At 39.7% G+C, this 18,261-nt stretch overlaps 1 protein-coding gene across 1 annotated transcript in view; it reads right to left on the bottom strand.

Moving 5' to 3' along the window:
* Efcab5 (EF-hand calcium binding domain 5) overlaps nucleotides 1–18,261 on the bottom strand; it is a 97,311-nt gene that overhangs the window by 52,650 nt on the left and 26,400 nt on the right. Inside the window, exons 6-7 of the mRNA XM_041664114.1 lie at nucleotides 14,504–14,574; nucleotides 1,944–2,099 (exon numbers count right to left, since the gene is read on the bottom strand). Of these exons, the coding sequence (XP_041520048.1) occupies nucleotides 1,944–2,099; nucleotides 14,504–14,574 (227 nt within the window). The remainder of the gene's footprint in view (nucleotides 1–1,943; nucleotides 2,100–14,503; nucleotides 14,575–18,261) is intronic.

The following is an 18,261-nucleotide window of genomic DNA, read 5'->3' as shown; positions in this document are numbered from 1 at the left end:
GGGCACTGTAGGGGGCATTCATTTTGCCTCGGATTGTCTTGGTTGTTGTTGTTTTTTTTTTTTAACATAGTAATATGGCATTCTGTTGCAACTCTTAGTGTAGAAAAGGGGGATGGTGGTCAGTGGCTATGAGAATATTTGGAATTGTTTTTAGTTACATTCTGTACATTTCAAATTATTCATTTATGTACTTATGTACTTATTTATTTATGATCTAGAACTCTTCATCATCAGCAAAGGCACAGACTGTTTCTCCAATGGAAGTAGAAGAACCTCGTTACCTTAAATAATTGGCAATGCTCTGCCACTTCTTGCATGTTTGGAGTACTGGAATATTTGTGAAGTTAAATAGTACTACATTAAAAATCACTATCGATATTTATCCAGAAAGTTGTCCATCTCTTTTAAGTTTTCCAATTTTGTGGAGTACAGGTTTTAAAAATAAGACCTAATGATTCTCTGGATTTCCTCCGTGTCTGTTGTTATGTCCTCCTTTTCATTTCTGGTTTTGTTAATTTGGAAATTCTTTCTTGGCCCTTTGGTTAGTTTGGATAAAGGTTTGCTCCTCAACTGAAGAATGAATAAGGAAAATGTGGTACATTTATACAATGAAGTGCTACACAGCAAAAAAAAATAGTGACATATTGAAATTTGTAGGCAAATAAATGGATGGATCTAGAAAATATGTGATTGAGTGAGGTAACCCAGACCCAGAAAGACAAATATATGTACTCACTCATAAGTGGCTTTTAGACATAAAGCAAAGAAACCAGCCTACACTTCACAACCCCAGAGAACCTAGACAACAATGAGGGCTGTAAGAGAGACAAACATGGATCTAATCTACATGGGAAGTAGAAAGACAAGATTTCCTGAGTGAGTTGGGAGCATGGGGACTATGAGAGAGGTTTGAAGGGAGGGGAGCAGAGAAAAATGTATAGCTCAATAAAATCAATAAAAAAATCACTACCGAGCATGGGTATACAAATAAGCAAACATATTTCACTTAAATCTGTGTCTACTGCTGCAAGTCCATTTAATGCCCTGCCTCAGTTCTCCTCCAAATCTTATTCTTAGAAGTACTCTTGAGCTGGATATGGTGGCACACACTCAGGAGGCAGAGGCAGGTGGAGCTCTGAGTTTGAAGCCAACCTGGTCTACATACAGACAGAGTTTTATAACAGCTGCTACACAGAGAAACCCTATCTCAAAAAACAAACAAACCAGAGAGGGGGGGGGGGGGGAGAGAAACACTTTTTTTTTTTTTTTTTTTTTTTTTTTTTTGGTTTTTCGAGACAGGGTTTCTCTGTGGCTTTGGAGCCTGTCCTGGAACTAGCTCTATAGACCAGGCTGGTCTCGAACTCACAGAGATCCGCCTGCCTCTGCCTCCCGAGTGCTGGGATTAAAGGCGTGCGCCACCACCGCCCGGCGAGAAACACTTTTGAATATAAACTTTTAAGATCTAGCGTAAGGTACTGGAGAGACTGCTCAGCGGTTAAGAGGACCAAAGTTCAGATCCCGGCACCTATATCACTCACAAATGCCTGGGACTCCAGCTCCCAGGAGCCACACCCTTTCTGGCCTCTGCTGGCACTTGCACACACAGGAGATTGACTTAGAACAGGTCCAAAATGCTGAAAAGCAATGCCACTCAAGCTGTGGTTCAGGGTGGGCCCATTCAATAACCAGAAAGTACAAACACAGAATAAGATCGAAAAAACTTTACAACAATTTGAGAAAATAGCTGATAAGTCAGGCTTTAGCTAGATGATTTTAAAAACGTAGATTGTACTCTCTGTATCTCCCCCCCACTTAGTAATCAATGTCTTTATATTATATATATAAACGGCCGCCATTACCAAGTATGACACAACAGAAACTTAAACACCACCGACAAGCATCTTGTCAAAGCTGTCCCCCCCTCCCCCCCGGGTCTCACCTACCTTCCCACTGTCACAATACAGGAAGAGCTCAGCAAACATCTGTCTCCGCATGTCGCTTTTTATGATCTCCCGGAATTCTTCTGCACGGTGACAAAGGTGCTTAAGGAGTTCTTCAAAAACTTCACTTTTCAATTCTCCAATGTGTGAAGAGATGTACTGCAGAAAACAGTAGGATAGATGATTAATTAAAACCATGTTCTTTGTTTGGGTTTTCCCAATGGTTTTCAGTCCACACATATGAATGATATCAGCTGTAAAATGTGTCCGCATCATTTGCTATCATTTAAGGAGTTTTCATTTAAGTGCCAATCTGTGGGCTTGCCTTGGTTCCCTCCTTATTGCCATGAAGAGATGCTATGAAATCAAACTTAAGAGAGAGAAAAACCAAAAAAAAAAAAAAAAAAAACCAAAAAAAAAAAAAAAGAGAGAGCACAGAGCGAGACAGTCTTGATACTCTCAAAGTCCTTCTTCTGGTCTATTCCTAAAGCCATTGAATCATGAGCATTTTACTATCAGCCCTACTGAGTTGGTTTCTAGTTCTTGTAACTAATATGTAATCAACAGGCTTGTGAAAAAGTTCCATTTTAGTAATATGTCACTGAAAACAAGTCATTTATTTTAAAGAGAACACATCATGAGCACATTTAAAGTATTTTTATTTCAAATTTATTTTTATTTTATGTATATGATTTTTTTCCTGCATGTGTGTATGCTTTCCACATGGATGCCTGGTACCTAGGAGGCCAGAAGAAGTCAGTGGGTCTCCTGAAATTGTGAACCACCATGTGGAAACAGGATGAAAGTTCAGTTTTCTACAAGGGCAACAAGTGCCTTAACCACTGGGCCATCTCTTCAACCCAACATGAGGACATATTTCAAGCTGATTGTTCATCTCATCATCAGCATCTGGGCACATTTAGGATGCAGTATGTATAGGACATGTTTGGGGCTGGAGAGATGGCTCAGGAGTTAAGTATACTTGCTGCTTAATCATGAGGACCATAGTTAGAATCCCAGAACCCATATCAGGTGGCTCACAAATGCCTGTAACTCCAGTTCCAAGGGATCTGACAACCTCTTCTGATATCTGAGGGAACCACACACACTTGTGTGTGTATACAGTCATACAGATGGAGACACTAGCACATATACATGTATACTTTTTAAAAAGATGTATTATACTTGAAGCCATGTAAATAAATTACAAACTATTACTTGAGTTGCAAAATAATGTTGCTTATTTGTTTGAAGGCAGGGTTGCATCTTCAGCCTGACCTCAGATTCTTATGTAGACAAGACCAGCCTTAAACTTCTGAACCTTCTGCCTCCACTTCCTGGCTGCAGAGATTACAGTTATGCCCTACCATGCCTGGATTCTGCTGTGCTGGGGCCATGGTAGGAACCATTCTACCAACTGAACTACCAATTGTCACTGATTTGATGATGGATCAATGAGCACAGTTAAGTTTTTCTCTGTTAACTGGCGAAGCAGAATAGTATAATGGGTTAAAAGTTTGTCTGGATTCAAAGCCTGGTTTCCATTCTCTTTTGCTTACAAAAATGGGTATCACAGTAGCAGTTATCTGGAGGGACATGGTGAGGTCATAGGAATGTGTGCACTGTATGCACAGAATCTGGGTATCCCATGTAATAACTTTATAGCCATTTCTCCTGTTCTCTGCACAGTAGTTAAGAAATTGCTGAATAAGACACTCCTTCCAGTGGACAGAAAATATATTCTTAGAGGAGGAGAGTTGAATGAGATCAGTGATTTTCACAGTGTGGCCCATGCACCAGCAGCATCCCTAAGAATATGTTGGGAACACAGTTTGGAGCTCTGCCCTTGAGTTACTGCATCAGAAACCTTGGGGTTGAAATCAATCTGTGTTTTAAGAAGCCCTTATAGGGGATATAGGTTTACTAAGGCCTGAGAACCACTGAGCTGGATGATGTGGGCTAATTGACCCAATTAGTTCAGTATGCTAAGATCTTATGTTTAGTACTAATGATTCTTTTCATGATTAGTAGACATTTTATAATTTACTCATATTGTATAATTATTACATAATTGGCATTTTTATATTGTGGATCAATCCTCTAATGATGAATAAATATTAGTTCATGATAAAAATATCACATATTCTATCTAGCTTTTGGGAGTTAATGCTAAAGCCATGTGAATTTTTGGGGTACAGGGATTCAACTGAATCAAGAATTAGCTAAGAACTTTTCTCTGAAAGACACCAGGGATTCATGACCTATAGGTTTTCTGAGTGAGCATATTCTAATTGTGGAAGGTGTTGGTTATATAACATAAAGATTACCAGTTATCCACCTAACTGAAGATTCAGTTGTAACGAGGACAATTACAGAAAGTTAACCATGTCTTAAAGAACAGAAGAAACATGAAAATACATGGGAGCCTTTATGCCAAGGCTGTTTTTATACCCTTGCAAAGAATGAATCAAAACACGTCTTTAGATTATTTTAGAACTTAATGACCTTCATTTTAAAAGCTCTGTGAGCTGCTTAGCATCTGAATTGCCCTTTGTCAAACCACCTCTCTGAGTCAGGACTTAAAAAAAATGGACTCTGTCTGGGTTTTTCTATTCTGATTTGATGTTGAGAACATGGCAAATGCCACATCTAATAGATTGGTAGCTGCTATTAGGAGTCTACTGTGTTGGGCCATCAAGAATCATGCTTGTTTAATTATAGAAACAATGGAAGAGTTCACAGAGTAGCTAACATAAGAGCAATGGGAAGAAAACCATGTTTGGAAACTGATTAGCTGAGGTGCTAACTTCCAGATTGTATCTGTAAGCCTTGGTAGTTGTAAGCCTTTTCCGAGGAGTAGGCACACAAGGTGTATAGATTATAGCATTAGAGACTGCACTTGTGAGCTAGCACTGAGGAAGCAATATGTTTGTACAGAAAATGACCTATCCAGTTATTCAGTTTCAGAGAGAGAGAGTTTAGACAAGAACAATTATTGAGAGTAGAACACTTGCTCATCACACATAAGGACATGTGTTTGATCCCAAACACTGTATACAAAACGGCAATGATTGCTAGTTCTGCACTTAGTTAAGCAATCCTGCTCTTGAACTCTTGACTTTAAAAAACTCTTATCTAGCAAATGAATTAAACAAATGACACATTTAATAACCAGTAAGTAAAAAAGTGACTAAAATATACAGTGTTGCCCTTTATTAGTGAAATATACCAGGTAATAACATGGACTCAGTGGTATTTTCCCCAAATTCCTGTTGCAGGCCTAATCTTTAGTAGCTCAGACTATGACTATATTTAGAGATAGAGTTTTTGAAGAGGTAATTAAATTAAAATGGGGTCTTTAGATGTTGGCCCTAATCTAGTAGGACTAATGTCCTTACATGAAGAAGAAACTTGAACCCACACAGCTGGATGGATATGTGAAAGCGTGAGGGATAATTAGTCATCTATAAGCCAAGGAGACCTATCATCACAAGGGTTAACTAGTCATCTATAACCAAAGAGACTGATAATCACAGGGCATAACTAGTCATCTAAAAACCAAGGAGACCAATCACCACAAGGAATAGTCTTCTACAAACCAAGGTGACTGATCATAACATAAACCAAATCTGACATTTGTCTCAGATTTCTAGCCTACAAGATCATCAAAAGTAAACTATTTTTTATTTAATCCACTCAGTCTGTGGATCTCTGCCATGGCAACACTAGCAGAGCATTACAGGTGAGGAGGAACTGCTAATCAGTCAGTTCTGGTATGCATTTCTTACATAAGAAGACCATGTCCAGGAAGAGACACACTGACTTAAAGACTCATTCACCCGCTCCTTCTCGTTTTTCTGGCATAGAATTCTCTCCCCTCACCCTAAGGTTTTGTATTTTCATTACATACTTTTTACTGGGAACCTCTCCCAAAGCCACCCAGCCTCCTTCTGTTCTACCATAAGACAATTCAGAGCACACAAGTGAAAGAAAACAAACAAAAATAAAGACATAAATGAACTAGAGGACTGGAAGCCTTTGAGGTGTAAATACTGCTGTGGCAGAAGTTTAATGCTTCAGTCTTTGGAAACCGTTTATGAAGCCTTTCTCTTTAAACTTAACAGCCACATCAGTTGGAAGGCCTCAGACTTAAATGATTGACATTAAACAACCCCATAAAAAAGGGATCATCCAGAGATGATACCACTAAGAAGAGAACACAAGCAGAGGCAAGCCCTTTTTCCTCCTGGCTGAGGAATGCATAGTTTCTCAGCTAAAGAATTGAAAATTAATATCAGAATTCCCTTACACAGCATCAATGTATATAATTATCCTTAAGCTCATTATTTAATTCAGGAATGACCTCAGATTGTCTGAAGTCCAAACTTACTGAAAAATGATGTGGGATGCCCCTCTGTATGCTGTGAACATGTTTTATTGCCATTGGTTAATAAAGAAGCTGATTTGGCCAGTGGCCAGGCAGAAAACCCAAACAGAGACAGAGGGAGAAAGATGGCAGAGTCAGAGACACCAGCAGCTGCTGGGAAAGCAAGATGTAAGGTAACAAGCCACGAGCCTCGTGGTGAGACATAAAATAATAGAAGTGGGTTAATTTAAGTTGTAAGAGCTAGTTAATAATAAGCCTGAGCTAATAAGTCAAACAGTTTGTAATTAATATTAAGCTTCAGAGTGGTTATTTGGGACCTGGCGGGCAGGAGAAACACCTCCGGTTTACAGAAGGATGCTCCGGAGAAACCAGCCTTTACTTTTATACAGTCTCACGCTAATCGGGAACACATTGGGCTCTTTTCATTTGCCTCTAGTGAGCAGTTAATATGTGTGGCATCTCCTCAATAATCAGACGGGCTAAGAAGTCAGGAAATGATGCAAGTGTCGGAGAGCACACCAACAGCTTCACTTCTGCTGGGACTTCACTCGTTTTAACACTGAAAACCCCACATCCCATCAAACTCCAAGTCCCAGGCAACCAGAATGACTTGATACCCTACTGTGGTTTGAATCGGAAATATCCTTCCCTGGTCCCATCCAGCATATACATGCATCCATGTTATTGCACACAGAAGTGTGAACTCCTACTTGTACCTACAAATACACTCATTCCATTACAACAGAACATTCCCATGATGCATTATTGTACCTAATAGTGGATGAACTGGGAGAAAACTTTCTCAGATGGTCACTTTGAACCTTTAAAATAATAAACAGAATTAAAAAGTGAGTAGACTCTAGTCAATGAGGAGATGACTGTCTACTCAGAAAGCAGATGCACAGGAAAATGGTAGAGACACAGGAGCATCTGTGGGCTTTTATCCTTCCCTTTCTGTGCTCTCCTGTTATGACCCAATGATTGTGCTTCCTCCAAACATATTCCACAATCACGGGGCAATCGAACTGCACAGTGCCTCCACTGGGTAGCACTTGTAGCTAATGTCTTGTCCTTATGCCGAATTGTTATATTTTCTTTCAATTTCATAAGCAGGCGCTAAGAAAATACCCTTAAAGTAAAAGCAAGTGATGTAAGCCAGGTGCTGTGGTATGTGCTAGAAAACCACTAATGCCAGGAGGCAGCGGTAAAAGGATGGAGTTAGTGAGGCCTCATCTCAAAAACAAAACAGCAAGTGCTCAAGGCACCATTTTTGTGCCACACAGGCTGGCCCAGTGATTTGTTGGTCAGAGAGTTAAATATTTCCATGCAAGGTTTTCTTTGTTGAAATAGGGGCCTCACCATGTGGTCTGGGTTGGCTTAGCTTAAGAAACATTTTCTTGGGTTTTACCCAGGTAAGTGCTTTCTATAATTAAAGTGTCTGATTGTGCAATGCTTGCATTTAGGAAGAGGTGTTCAGACATGTTAGGAACACTAATGTTAACAGCCTAACCCAGCAAATAAGACAAAAATTAATACGCACGATTAAAGGAGAAGACGGTGTAAGACTGATGAATGTTAACCTAGATCCGTTAGCATCCTAATAACACCTTTGCCAATGGCACCCGACCTAATGCTCCCCTCTCAACCCTCATCTTTGAGTCTTATTCTTATATATTTATAAAAAATTATTTTGGGCCGGGCGATGGTGGTGCACGCCTTTAATCCCAGCACTCGGGAGGCAGAGGCAGGCGGATCTCTGGGAGTTCAAGGCCAGCCTGGTCTACAAGAGCTAGTTCCGGGACGGGCACCAAAGCTACAGAGAAACCCTGTCTCGAAAAACCAAAAAAAAAAAAATTATCTTGTACCATATAGAAAAATGTATTTTTAGACTTTTAAAACTCTGTGACTTTTCTGTAATTGTATTCCATGATAAACACAGATAGAATAATGCCTGAAATGTGCCAAGAAATCAACAAGATAGTTGGATATTCCATTTTATAACTTCTTTGTCTGAGTATTCATTTACCAGTAGTCCATAAAATTAGACAGAAGAGGCTGGGGACATGGTTCAGCTCATGACGTGTTTGTTGTGTAAAGGTAAAAATTTGAGCTCTGATCCCCATCACTTACACACAAGCAGAGTGTGACAGCACACATCCCTGAAAACCTTATCCCTGGGGAGGCAGAGACAGGTCATGGAGCTTGACTGCCAGCTAGCCTAGCCAATCAGTGAGTTCAATGTTTAGTCAGAGACCCTGTTTCAAAAAATCAGGTGCACAGGGTCCTGGGGAGGCACCTCAGTGCTGACTTCCGGCCTCCACACATGTGTAGCAGCACAAAGTAGATAAGTGTAATCACGAGTTTTAAAGGCCAACAATAACAAATACTAGCAAGGACGTGGAACTGTTGGAGTTGTCTTCTTGCCTATAGGAAATGGAAGATGGAACTCAGTCTGGCAGCACTAGAAACACTGACCATGTAGCCCAGAAATTCGCCTCTTGATAGACACTCAAGAGAAATGGAAATACCTAACTGGGTTTAAGAAAACCACACAAATATTCCTGGAAGAATTTATTCACAGTGGTCAAAAAGTGAGAGCAACCAAAGGTCCACCGTCTGCTGCACAGACAAACAAAAGGTACAGGCCCACAGGAAGGAGTGCCATTGACAATATTTTACTTGGCAATAAAAAAGGAGCAACGTGCTGAGAAATGGATGAACCTAGAGAACGTCATACGTGTAAGAAGTTGAAAATTGCCGGGCGGTGGTGGCGCATGCCTTTAATCCCAGCACTCGAGAGGCAGAGGCAGGCAGATCTCTGGGAGTTCGAGGCCAGCCTGGTCTACAAGAGCTAGTTCCGGCAGAGGCACCAAAAGCTACAGAGAAACCCTGTCTCAAACCCTCCCCCCCGAAAAAAAAACCAAAAACAAAACAAAAAAAAGAACTTATAGTTAAACTAACCAGGTTCTTCAGATACACAGAGATTGTATTCCACATAGATAGGTAATCTTCAACTACTTCAAAAAATTGTAGAATATAGCATTTAAATAATTTAGGGTTCTGTTGACATGAGACATGATTGCTTCTGGCAGCACCGATCTATTCCCAAGAGAATGTTGGGCACCAAAAACACTCCACTTGGAGTTTGTTTTCTTCTTGGCAAAACTGGCCTTTGTGCAAAGAACTGCCCATGCTTCAGCCACTGACAAAATGCACCATGTCCGGACTAGACAAGCAGGATACAAACAAAACAAAACAAAACAACAACAACAAAATCCTGCCAAACCTTGCCAAGACAGGGTAAGATAGTTTTCCTGCCTCTGAAAATAGTCTGTCAGTTACTCTAGGCCTTAGCAAAGTTGATTGTTCCAACATTGCAAATGAGACTTTGGGTGATTGCCCAGGTAGCCAGTTGTCTCGGTCATTTATTGCACATTTTGGAAGTTGCTTGATTGCACTTCTGTCTACTCAAGTAATATTATTTACCTTCTCAGGTCTTTGTTGGGGTTGAAGACTAGATAGTCATAGCTACTTTCCTCTCATGACTTAGCCATTTCTAATATAAGACTAGGACTCCTTAGAATAGAATAATTATTGAAATGTGTAACATATGTTTATTGCTTAATATTGTTTATGCTGTTGTAATTCTAATTTTTATACTTGATATCTGCTCTTATTGTATATAGTTTCATATTGGGTTTGGAACTCTCTTATTTAGACAAAAGAAGGAGGTACTGGGGAAACTCCTTCAGCCTATGGCCTTTGAGATGCTGGACCTGGTTGGGCATGGCCTTGAGTACTAGAAATATGCATGGTATTTTATAGCATCCCTTTATATCTTATGTTATTTGTTAAAAATAATTTTCAAGTTCATCTTAAAAATAAAATACCCAGGAGAAACAGCATCGACTGAGCTGATCATGAGAGAGCCATGGAAGCAAAGGAGTACCAGGGGGCACCATTAAATGATCTATTGGTATGTTTGCACAGAATTAACAAAAATGTTTTGAAATTGGAGAACCTCTTTAAACTCTTTTTTAATTGAGGAAATTTGAGCTGGTACACACCTTTAATTCCAGCACTCAGAGGCAAAGGCAGGCAGATCTCTGAGTTAGAGGACAGTTTGGTCTACAGAATGAGTTCCAGGACAATCAGGGCTACACAGAGAAACCTTATCTCAAAAACAAACAAAGCTAATATTAAAATATAAAAATAAAAATTGAGGAAATTTGAGAGACACTCAAAATTGGTGATTACACATGGTGATGCCATCAATCCATAATGAGAATTTACAATTCTAACTTAAACTAAACATCAAAAGGTACGACGGGTATGGAGCCTGGGCTATGATCTGCTTGAATTTACTTTGTATAGTATAGAACACTTAACTCAAGCTGGGGCTTGTCCTGAGCAATCCCATTTCATAAAACAGCGGTTTCCTCCGTCTTCTGTGCAAACACCGAAGCAGAATGACTCACGTCTTGTCTGTGCAAGTGAACAACTGTAGCACAAACATGAGGCAAGACTGCTAAGCAACCTCTTTCTAAAGTGAACTTCAAATTAGACCAGGAACACCTGCATACATGGGGATATCAAAACCACATCAGAAACCCAGACCCATGAACTAATTTAACACACCAGACCAAAGAATAATGCAATAACATCACTTTGATGTTATAAAAGCTCTTTTTTCCCCATCCAGGAAAATGGCCACGGAAATGTACCTCTAACCTGGGTACCCGTTCAAGGCAAGTTTCTCCGCCTAGGAAAGCTGACACTAAAATTACCCTCCCTTCCCCCACTCCAGCAGCTTTTGACAACTCTGCACCATGGGCAGCTCTGCACCTGCAGTTCTTACAGCTTATCTGATCCCTGTCCTTGCCTCTGCCCTCTGCCCCATGTCTGAATTAGCTTTCCAGAAATCTTTGCCTTCAGTATGGCCTCTTTGAATCCTGTGAACTCTTCACCCTTTTGAAGCCATCCTGTAGCTTCCCTCCCTCTCTCTCTCTCTCTCTCTCTCTCTCTCTCTCTCTCTCCTGTCAAGTACATTATACTTTAATACTCTTAATACTGTGTTTAGTTATTATTAGTCATAGTAATTAAGCTTGGAATGAAAGAACCTGTAATTGCCAATGACTGAGTCTACCAAGTGAAAACAGTAGCATAATACTTGCTGAATTAAAGTCAATGAAATCAAAGTGTCCTGTGACTCCATGAAATCACACATTAAATGTGGAAAGACAAAATTTTGCTGACATAGCCTGCTCACACTGGAAAAGAAATAAATAAGTCACATAATAAAGTGTTTTAACATACAAAATCTAATCTCTATTTTTTAAAATTCATTTGCTTTTAGTGTTTTTGCCCGTATGCATGTCTGTATGGGGGTGTCAGATCCCCTATTATTAGAGTTACAGAAAGCCGCGAGCTGCCATGGAGTGCTGAGAATTGAACCTGGGTACTCTGGAAGAGCAGTCAGTGCTCTTAACCACTGAACCATCTCCAGAACCCTTTAACTTCTATTATTTATTTATTTATTTATTTATTTTATTTTTTAAATATTTATTTATTTTTATGTATACAATATTCTTTCTGCATGTGTGCCTGAAGGCCAGAAGAGGGCACCAGACCTCATTACAGATGGTTGTGAGCCACCATGTGGTTGCTGGGAATTGAACTCAGGACCTTTGGAAGAGCAGGCAATGCTCTTAACCGCTGAGCCATCTCACCAGCCCCTAACCTCTATTTTTTAAAAAATGTGAGGAGCAGGAGCCATAACAGAGGTACAGCGATTGCCTAGCATGTAAGGGCCCTAGGTGCAATCCCAAGCACTGAAAGAACAAAAAAGCGAATTGCAGCTCTCTTATTCTTAGTAATGCTTACTGTAGGTGGGAATAAAGTGCTGAGAGCTCTTGTCCACTGCTGCTGGGAGAATAAATCAATGCCATCAACAGCACAATTGACAGCAGGTACTCAAAGTTTTCAGTTGTTCGTTCTTTGATCTAGCCATTTCCATTTCTGGGAATTCATTCTAAAAAAAAAATTACTGGAGTTCTATCAGGCTTCCAGAGCAATTAAATTAGACTAGGTATTTTTGAAAACTGAAATGATTTCCTCCCATTTCTGGAGGCTGAACTGTCCAAGCCGAAGGCTCAGAAGAGTCGGTGTCTGGCAAAGTCTTTCCTTGGGTTGCAGATTGCTGCCTCCTCATATGGGTGCATGCCCATATCCACACGTGTGTTGTTGTCTCCTCCCTCTGAGAGAGGGAGAGAGAGAGAGAGAAAGAGAGACAGAGAGAGAAAGAGAGAGAGAAATAGAGAGAGAGAGAAATAGAGAGAGAGAGAAAGAGAGAGAGAGAAAGAGAGAGAGAGAGAAAGAGAGAGAGAGAAATAGAGAGAGAGAGAGAGAGAGAGAGAGAGAGAGAGAGGAGCTTTTCATAAAGTCACTAGCCCTACTCCACTTGTAGTTCACAGTTTCAAACTGTAAACAAAGATTTACACACAGACACTGGTCTTATTTTCATTTGGAATAATGAGCAAGTAACTGTACAACAATAAAGATATGATTAAATAATGACACAAACCCAAAGCAAAGCATTACGATGCCATTAAAATGTTTTAGGGACCAAGATGGAGTAGAAGCACATCCCGCTATTTCTCTAACGTAAGTAGAACTAAAACCCCAGATATCTGACTTGAACACGCTTGACGGCGATGAGAGTGGACGAGAAGGTGGCAGGCTGCCCGGGGGCCTGCACAGCGGTGAGCACTTTGAGTTTTGCCTCATAAATGGCATCCAGGAATACTAATAAGACTAGATGAAAGCAATAATAAAACCAAGAAAGGTTTGCTTTAGCCAAATGGGTAAAAATGGGAGTCATTATTATGATCTGAGGAAAACTATCACAGTGTTAACAGAGATATAAGTTGGTAATAACTACAGGCTTAACACTTTTCCTTAAACTTTTTATCATTTTCTATAATGAGTCCATATTACTTTCTTATTGAGATATAATTCACATATGATTAAAATTCATACCACTTTTATAATTAAAAATAACAGTTTATTTTTTGTTTGTTTGTTTGTTTTATGAAACAGGGTTTCTCTGTATAACAGATCTGACTGTCCTAGAACTCACTTTGAATATCTGGCCAGCTTCTAACTTACAGCTACTAACTTCTAACCTCCTGCCTCTGCCTCCCAAGTGCTGGGATTAAAGGCCCAAGCCAGCCACCATGACCAGGTCAAGAACATTTTCTAAGTCACCTATTTGTAGAGAAACTACTAAGACAACTAGGCCACTAGCACTGAGAAGCAATTTTTGCAAAGAAATATGTTATGTCTATACTTACATTAGAGAGAGAAAGCCTTGTCTTTCCAGAACTTACTTTCCCCCTCAGGCATGCAAGAGTGTAGAGGGCAGAGAGCCACTCTGCGGCTCCTAGGATCAACCTTAGGACATACAGCAGGCTTGCCTCTACCTGAAGTGCTAAGTCATCTCACTGGGCTCCTAACTACTCTAACTCTGCCATTTGTCTTTGTGTTTCTGGGGAGTGTATCTCATTCGCAGTTGGTCTAGACAAGAACCACTCAGAAAGGATTTAAGAAATCCTTCACACAGAAACTCTGTCTTGTGCATGGCTGTTACCTTCAGTGGAGTAAGAATGTGTGAGAAGAAAATGTAGAAGCTGAATTAGTTCTTGGACTCATTACAGAAAAACTGGAGGAAGAGAAGAAACAAAAAACCTGAAAGCCAGGCTGTAGCAGACAGAATTTGGGTCTGGGAAAACGGTTTCTTTCACTTATTCCATTACAGTAGAGTTGTACTTTCTCAGGTTTAAAAATGATGTAGACCTTCAGTCTTAGGTCTCACTATTTGTACAATCAGATTTCACTGACTATAAAATGATGGGTTTTCTTGATCTTATCAGAAGGTGTCAGTAGAAGTTCTTCATATTTTTATGTCATAAACTGAATGAAAGAAAGAAAGGAGCTATTTGAAAACTGTAACCCAACTTCTGAGGGGTTAAACATTTTGAAGTATGTATCTTAGAAATGATAAGTTTTTATTCTTTCATTTGATTTAATCCTCAAATGATGTATATTACATCTATCAAAATACAATTGAAGCTGGCAGAATAATTTGATACAAATATTGAATAACACAGCTCCTTACTTGTATAAATTGCTCTTGATTCAATCCTGGTTCCATAGATTTGATAATAATCAGATCTTTGCAACGCGATTCTAATTTTGGAATAAAAGTTATTTGCTAATTAGTTTAGATGTAATGAATTAGTATTTTATACTTATAATATAGTATTAAAATTATTCTCAATGAGTATCTATCCATAGTTACAGTAAATAATTTGTAGTTGGATAACATTCCTCTAACTACCAAAGGTTTTTTTCCTGGCTTTATTTAACCAAGAAACTCAGATATTAAAAAGAATGAACTTAAATTTTTAATAACCAAGTTGGAATAAAGCAGAAACAGATCTGTATAATAACACAAAAGACTAAAACAATCAGTGTAGGATTGTGAAAGCATTTATGCCAGCAGATCTAAACCAATGCTCTCTGTAAACATTCTCTTTAAAGAGTTTTTTTTCCTTAAGAGCTTGCCTTCTTTTTTATTTTATATGTTGAGACAGGATCTCTCTACATATCCCTGGCTGTCCTGGAACTTGCTCTGTAGATCAGGCTGGCCTGGAACTCACAGAGATCCACCTGGCTGTGCCCCTGAGTTCTGGGATTAAAGGTGTGTACCACACCCAGTTTAAAATTTCTTTGTCTTTAATGTTTCTCAAATTAACAAACACCATGTGAATGTGATCTTTTGATAAAAGATGTAAATGATATAAAGGCTATTCACCACCTCGGAAAATAGTTATGGAGGTAACCTTGTAAACTGTTTGTGAGTATGAACATCTTCTGGTAACCTTGTAAACTGTGTGTAAGTATGAACAGCTTCCGGTAACATTGTAAACTGTGTGTATAAACAGCTTCTGGATACCTTGTAAACTGTGTGTGAGTATAAACAGCTTCCGGTAACATTGTAAACTGCGTGTGACTATGAACAGCTTCTGGTAACCTTGTAAACTGTCTGTGAGTATGAACAGCTTCCGGTAACCTTGTAAACTGTGTGTGAATATGAACATCTTCCTTTTTCTGTATTTTCCTCAGCATCTTCAGTCTCCCTGGCCTCAGAGTGAGTCACTGCTTGTCATCTATTCAGCAAACTTCCTGTGTATCTCCAGATGTGCATGTACATGCAGACACATAGATCTTTTGTTTTTCTGTAATGATAATCATCACCTTGATCAGCAACTTACATTTCTCACCAATCATTGTAGGTTTTTCATGTATGATCAGGAGCTTAGGGGGACAGTTTGAAGCTGGGAGTCATCAACTAGATTTGTGGGTTAGAATAAGAAAATCCAGGGTGTGTGAACAGTGTGGCAGGTGATGAGAAAGTCAAAAAAGCGAACTCTGGAAGCTGACAGACACTTCATGTGCAGAAGAGCTGAGAAATCACAATGCCAAGAGGTGATTGAAAAGAATCGTCTGAGTAAGGGTGACTGGTAATGGGGACCCTCCACACTTCCACTTTAAGGGCTAGGGACTTAGCTCAGTGGGAATGCTCCTATCTAGCAAGCACAAGGCTCCAGGTTCAGTCCTTAGTTCCAGTAAAGCAAAACAAGCCTCCATCTGATATGGTAACTACCAAGTCCATATTGAGCTCACCAGGAGACAGACACAGTCCTGTGCTGGAAGGACTAAAACACTAGCTCTCTCCTGCTCCTAACAGCATCACCACCTGCAGTGGACCGGGACAAGGTGGTAAAGAAGACTCCCCAGTCACTCTTGAGTTTTGTAACTGTCCTAAGAGTTATAACTCTCCTAAGAGGCCTTCCACCTTCAGAAAATTATGCAGACGAGACTGGTCTCTACCACCAGTGGCTGGTATTGAACAACTTAAGGTGAAAAATCACGTCTTAATTTTCTTTATTCTTTACTCCTCACAGTGTCTGGAATCAAGTGAGGGCTCAGTAAACCGAACTCATCATACAGGAAATAAACACTGTAGTCAAGCAAAAGAGGGGAGAACGCTCATCTCGCTGGGCAGGGATGCTTGAGAAGCCATCTGATTTTCAGCAGGATCCTAGCAGACTCTCTTAGCTCACTGCTTCCTACCTCTCCCCCAGAATAAATGAATAAGCAAAGATATTGCAAAGAATTTCGGAAACAGCAATGGAGGCTGAGCTGATGAGAGAATTCCAGTTTTCAAACATTCTGAGAGCAGGGAAAGGACAAGTTGTCAGGAAGAAAGGCCCGAAGCATGTTCCCAAAAGAGCAGACAGGATGCTAAGAAGCATGTTTTATTTTAAAAAGCAAGGAAAGAGTGAGCATGGTGGCTCACACCTTTAATTCCAGCACTTGTGAAGTAGAGGCAGGAACTATGTGAGTTTGAGGCCAGCCTGGTCTACATAGTGAATTCCAGGACAAACAAACAAACAAACAGACAAAAAACCACGGAGAGGAAAAAAAGCAAGGAAAGAATGAAAATAGTCTCATAAGTTATAGTTACCACTAAACACAGTGATAAAAAAAAAAGGCAAATTAAAAACAGTGTGTTATACTGGGAGACAGAGACAGGAGGATCTCTGTGAGTGCCAGGCAGCACTAGGAGGTCTGCACAGAATTCTAGGCCAGCAGGCCCTATCTCAAAAACCAAAATAAGGCCAAACAATCAGTGGATCACAAATTACATAAATCCCAGGATCCACACTCAAATCCTTAGTAACAAGTCAGGTTCCTCTTAGCTAGACTCACGCAAAGAAACATTTCCCCAAATAAATGCATCAAACCTATGATCTCTCCACAGGGATGGGCTGTTCTCTCCTGGTGTGCAGAGTGGAAGTTTGTAGGAGAGTTTTTGTTGTCTCAGTGGTGGGGAGCTGGTGTAAAGATAGAATTCCCAAGATTTCTACACCATAAAGTCTCTCCTCTCCTGTCAGACCTTGGAAAAGGTGAAACGCTGCTTTAACAGCTCTCAGTTTAGAACTTACTTTATGTGCAAATGCAGAGTACAGTTTTGCTATAGTTTTGTTGCTGTTGTTGTTGCAAAGTTCTGAGCCCTGCCTTTGTACACGCTCAGCACTTTTTCTACTACTGTGAGTCATCTATATACCCGGCCCCTCATTTTGCTGTTCAGTTTTTCTGAAACTATAATACTGTGAAGTTTTTGAGTGAGGGTTGAATGAAAGACTTGTTCCGGAACTTATCAGTATTTGTTCACCATTTCAGAAATTGTCTTATATATAGAAAGTGACATTGCAACTTTAATCTGAACTCATAGGCAACACTTCTGTGTTAGTCTGCATTTGTAACACCCCTAGCCGTGAGAACAGCACACATAGGTACGTGCACACACATACACACACATGAATATTCATGTATATGTAATACCTATATGAATATATAAGTTCTTTTTGCCCTTATTTCAAAATATCAATACAGGGAAAACAGTTACTTAGACGTAATCCTACTTTTCTTATAACTCATTATTCATGAAGAATAGGTTAAAAAGGTCTATTTATTATTTCTTCTAGTGATATTGTAACTAAAAGTTTATATATTGAGATATAGTACATAAAATTTTAAAATATTTATTTATCCATCTGTGAGTACATGTGAGAAGGATGGTGGCTGTGGATGCTGGAAAAGGGTGTTGGGCCCCTCAGAGTTGGTATAACCGTCATTCTTAGGGCAGCTGGCTTGTTCCGTGGGTGTCAGGATCTGAGCTCTGGTCCTAAGTTCCTTAAATGCTCCAGCAGTCACACTTAGCCATTGAGCTACCTTTCTGATCCTACATATAATTTTAATGCCTTTCTTTGCACAATTCCTTTATTTTAATTATGGCATTATACT

This window comes from Microtus oregoni, unplaced genomic scaffold (assembly GCF_018167655.1).
Source record: "Microtus oregoni isolate MIOR12 unplaced genomic scaffold, Mior012 000015F_ref0000493, whole genome shotgun sequence".
NCBI classification, from domain to species: Eukaryota; Metazoa; Chordata; class Mammalia; order Rodentia; family Cricetidae; genus Microtus; species Microtus oregoni.
This window is presented reverse-complemented; position numbering and strand designations above follow the sequence as displayed.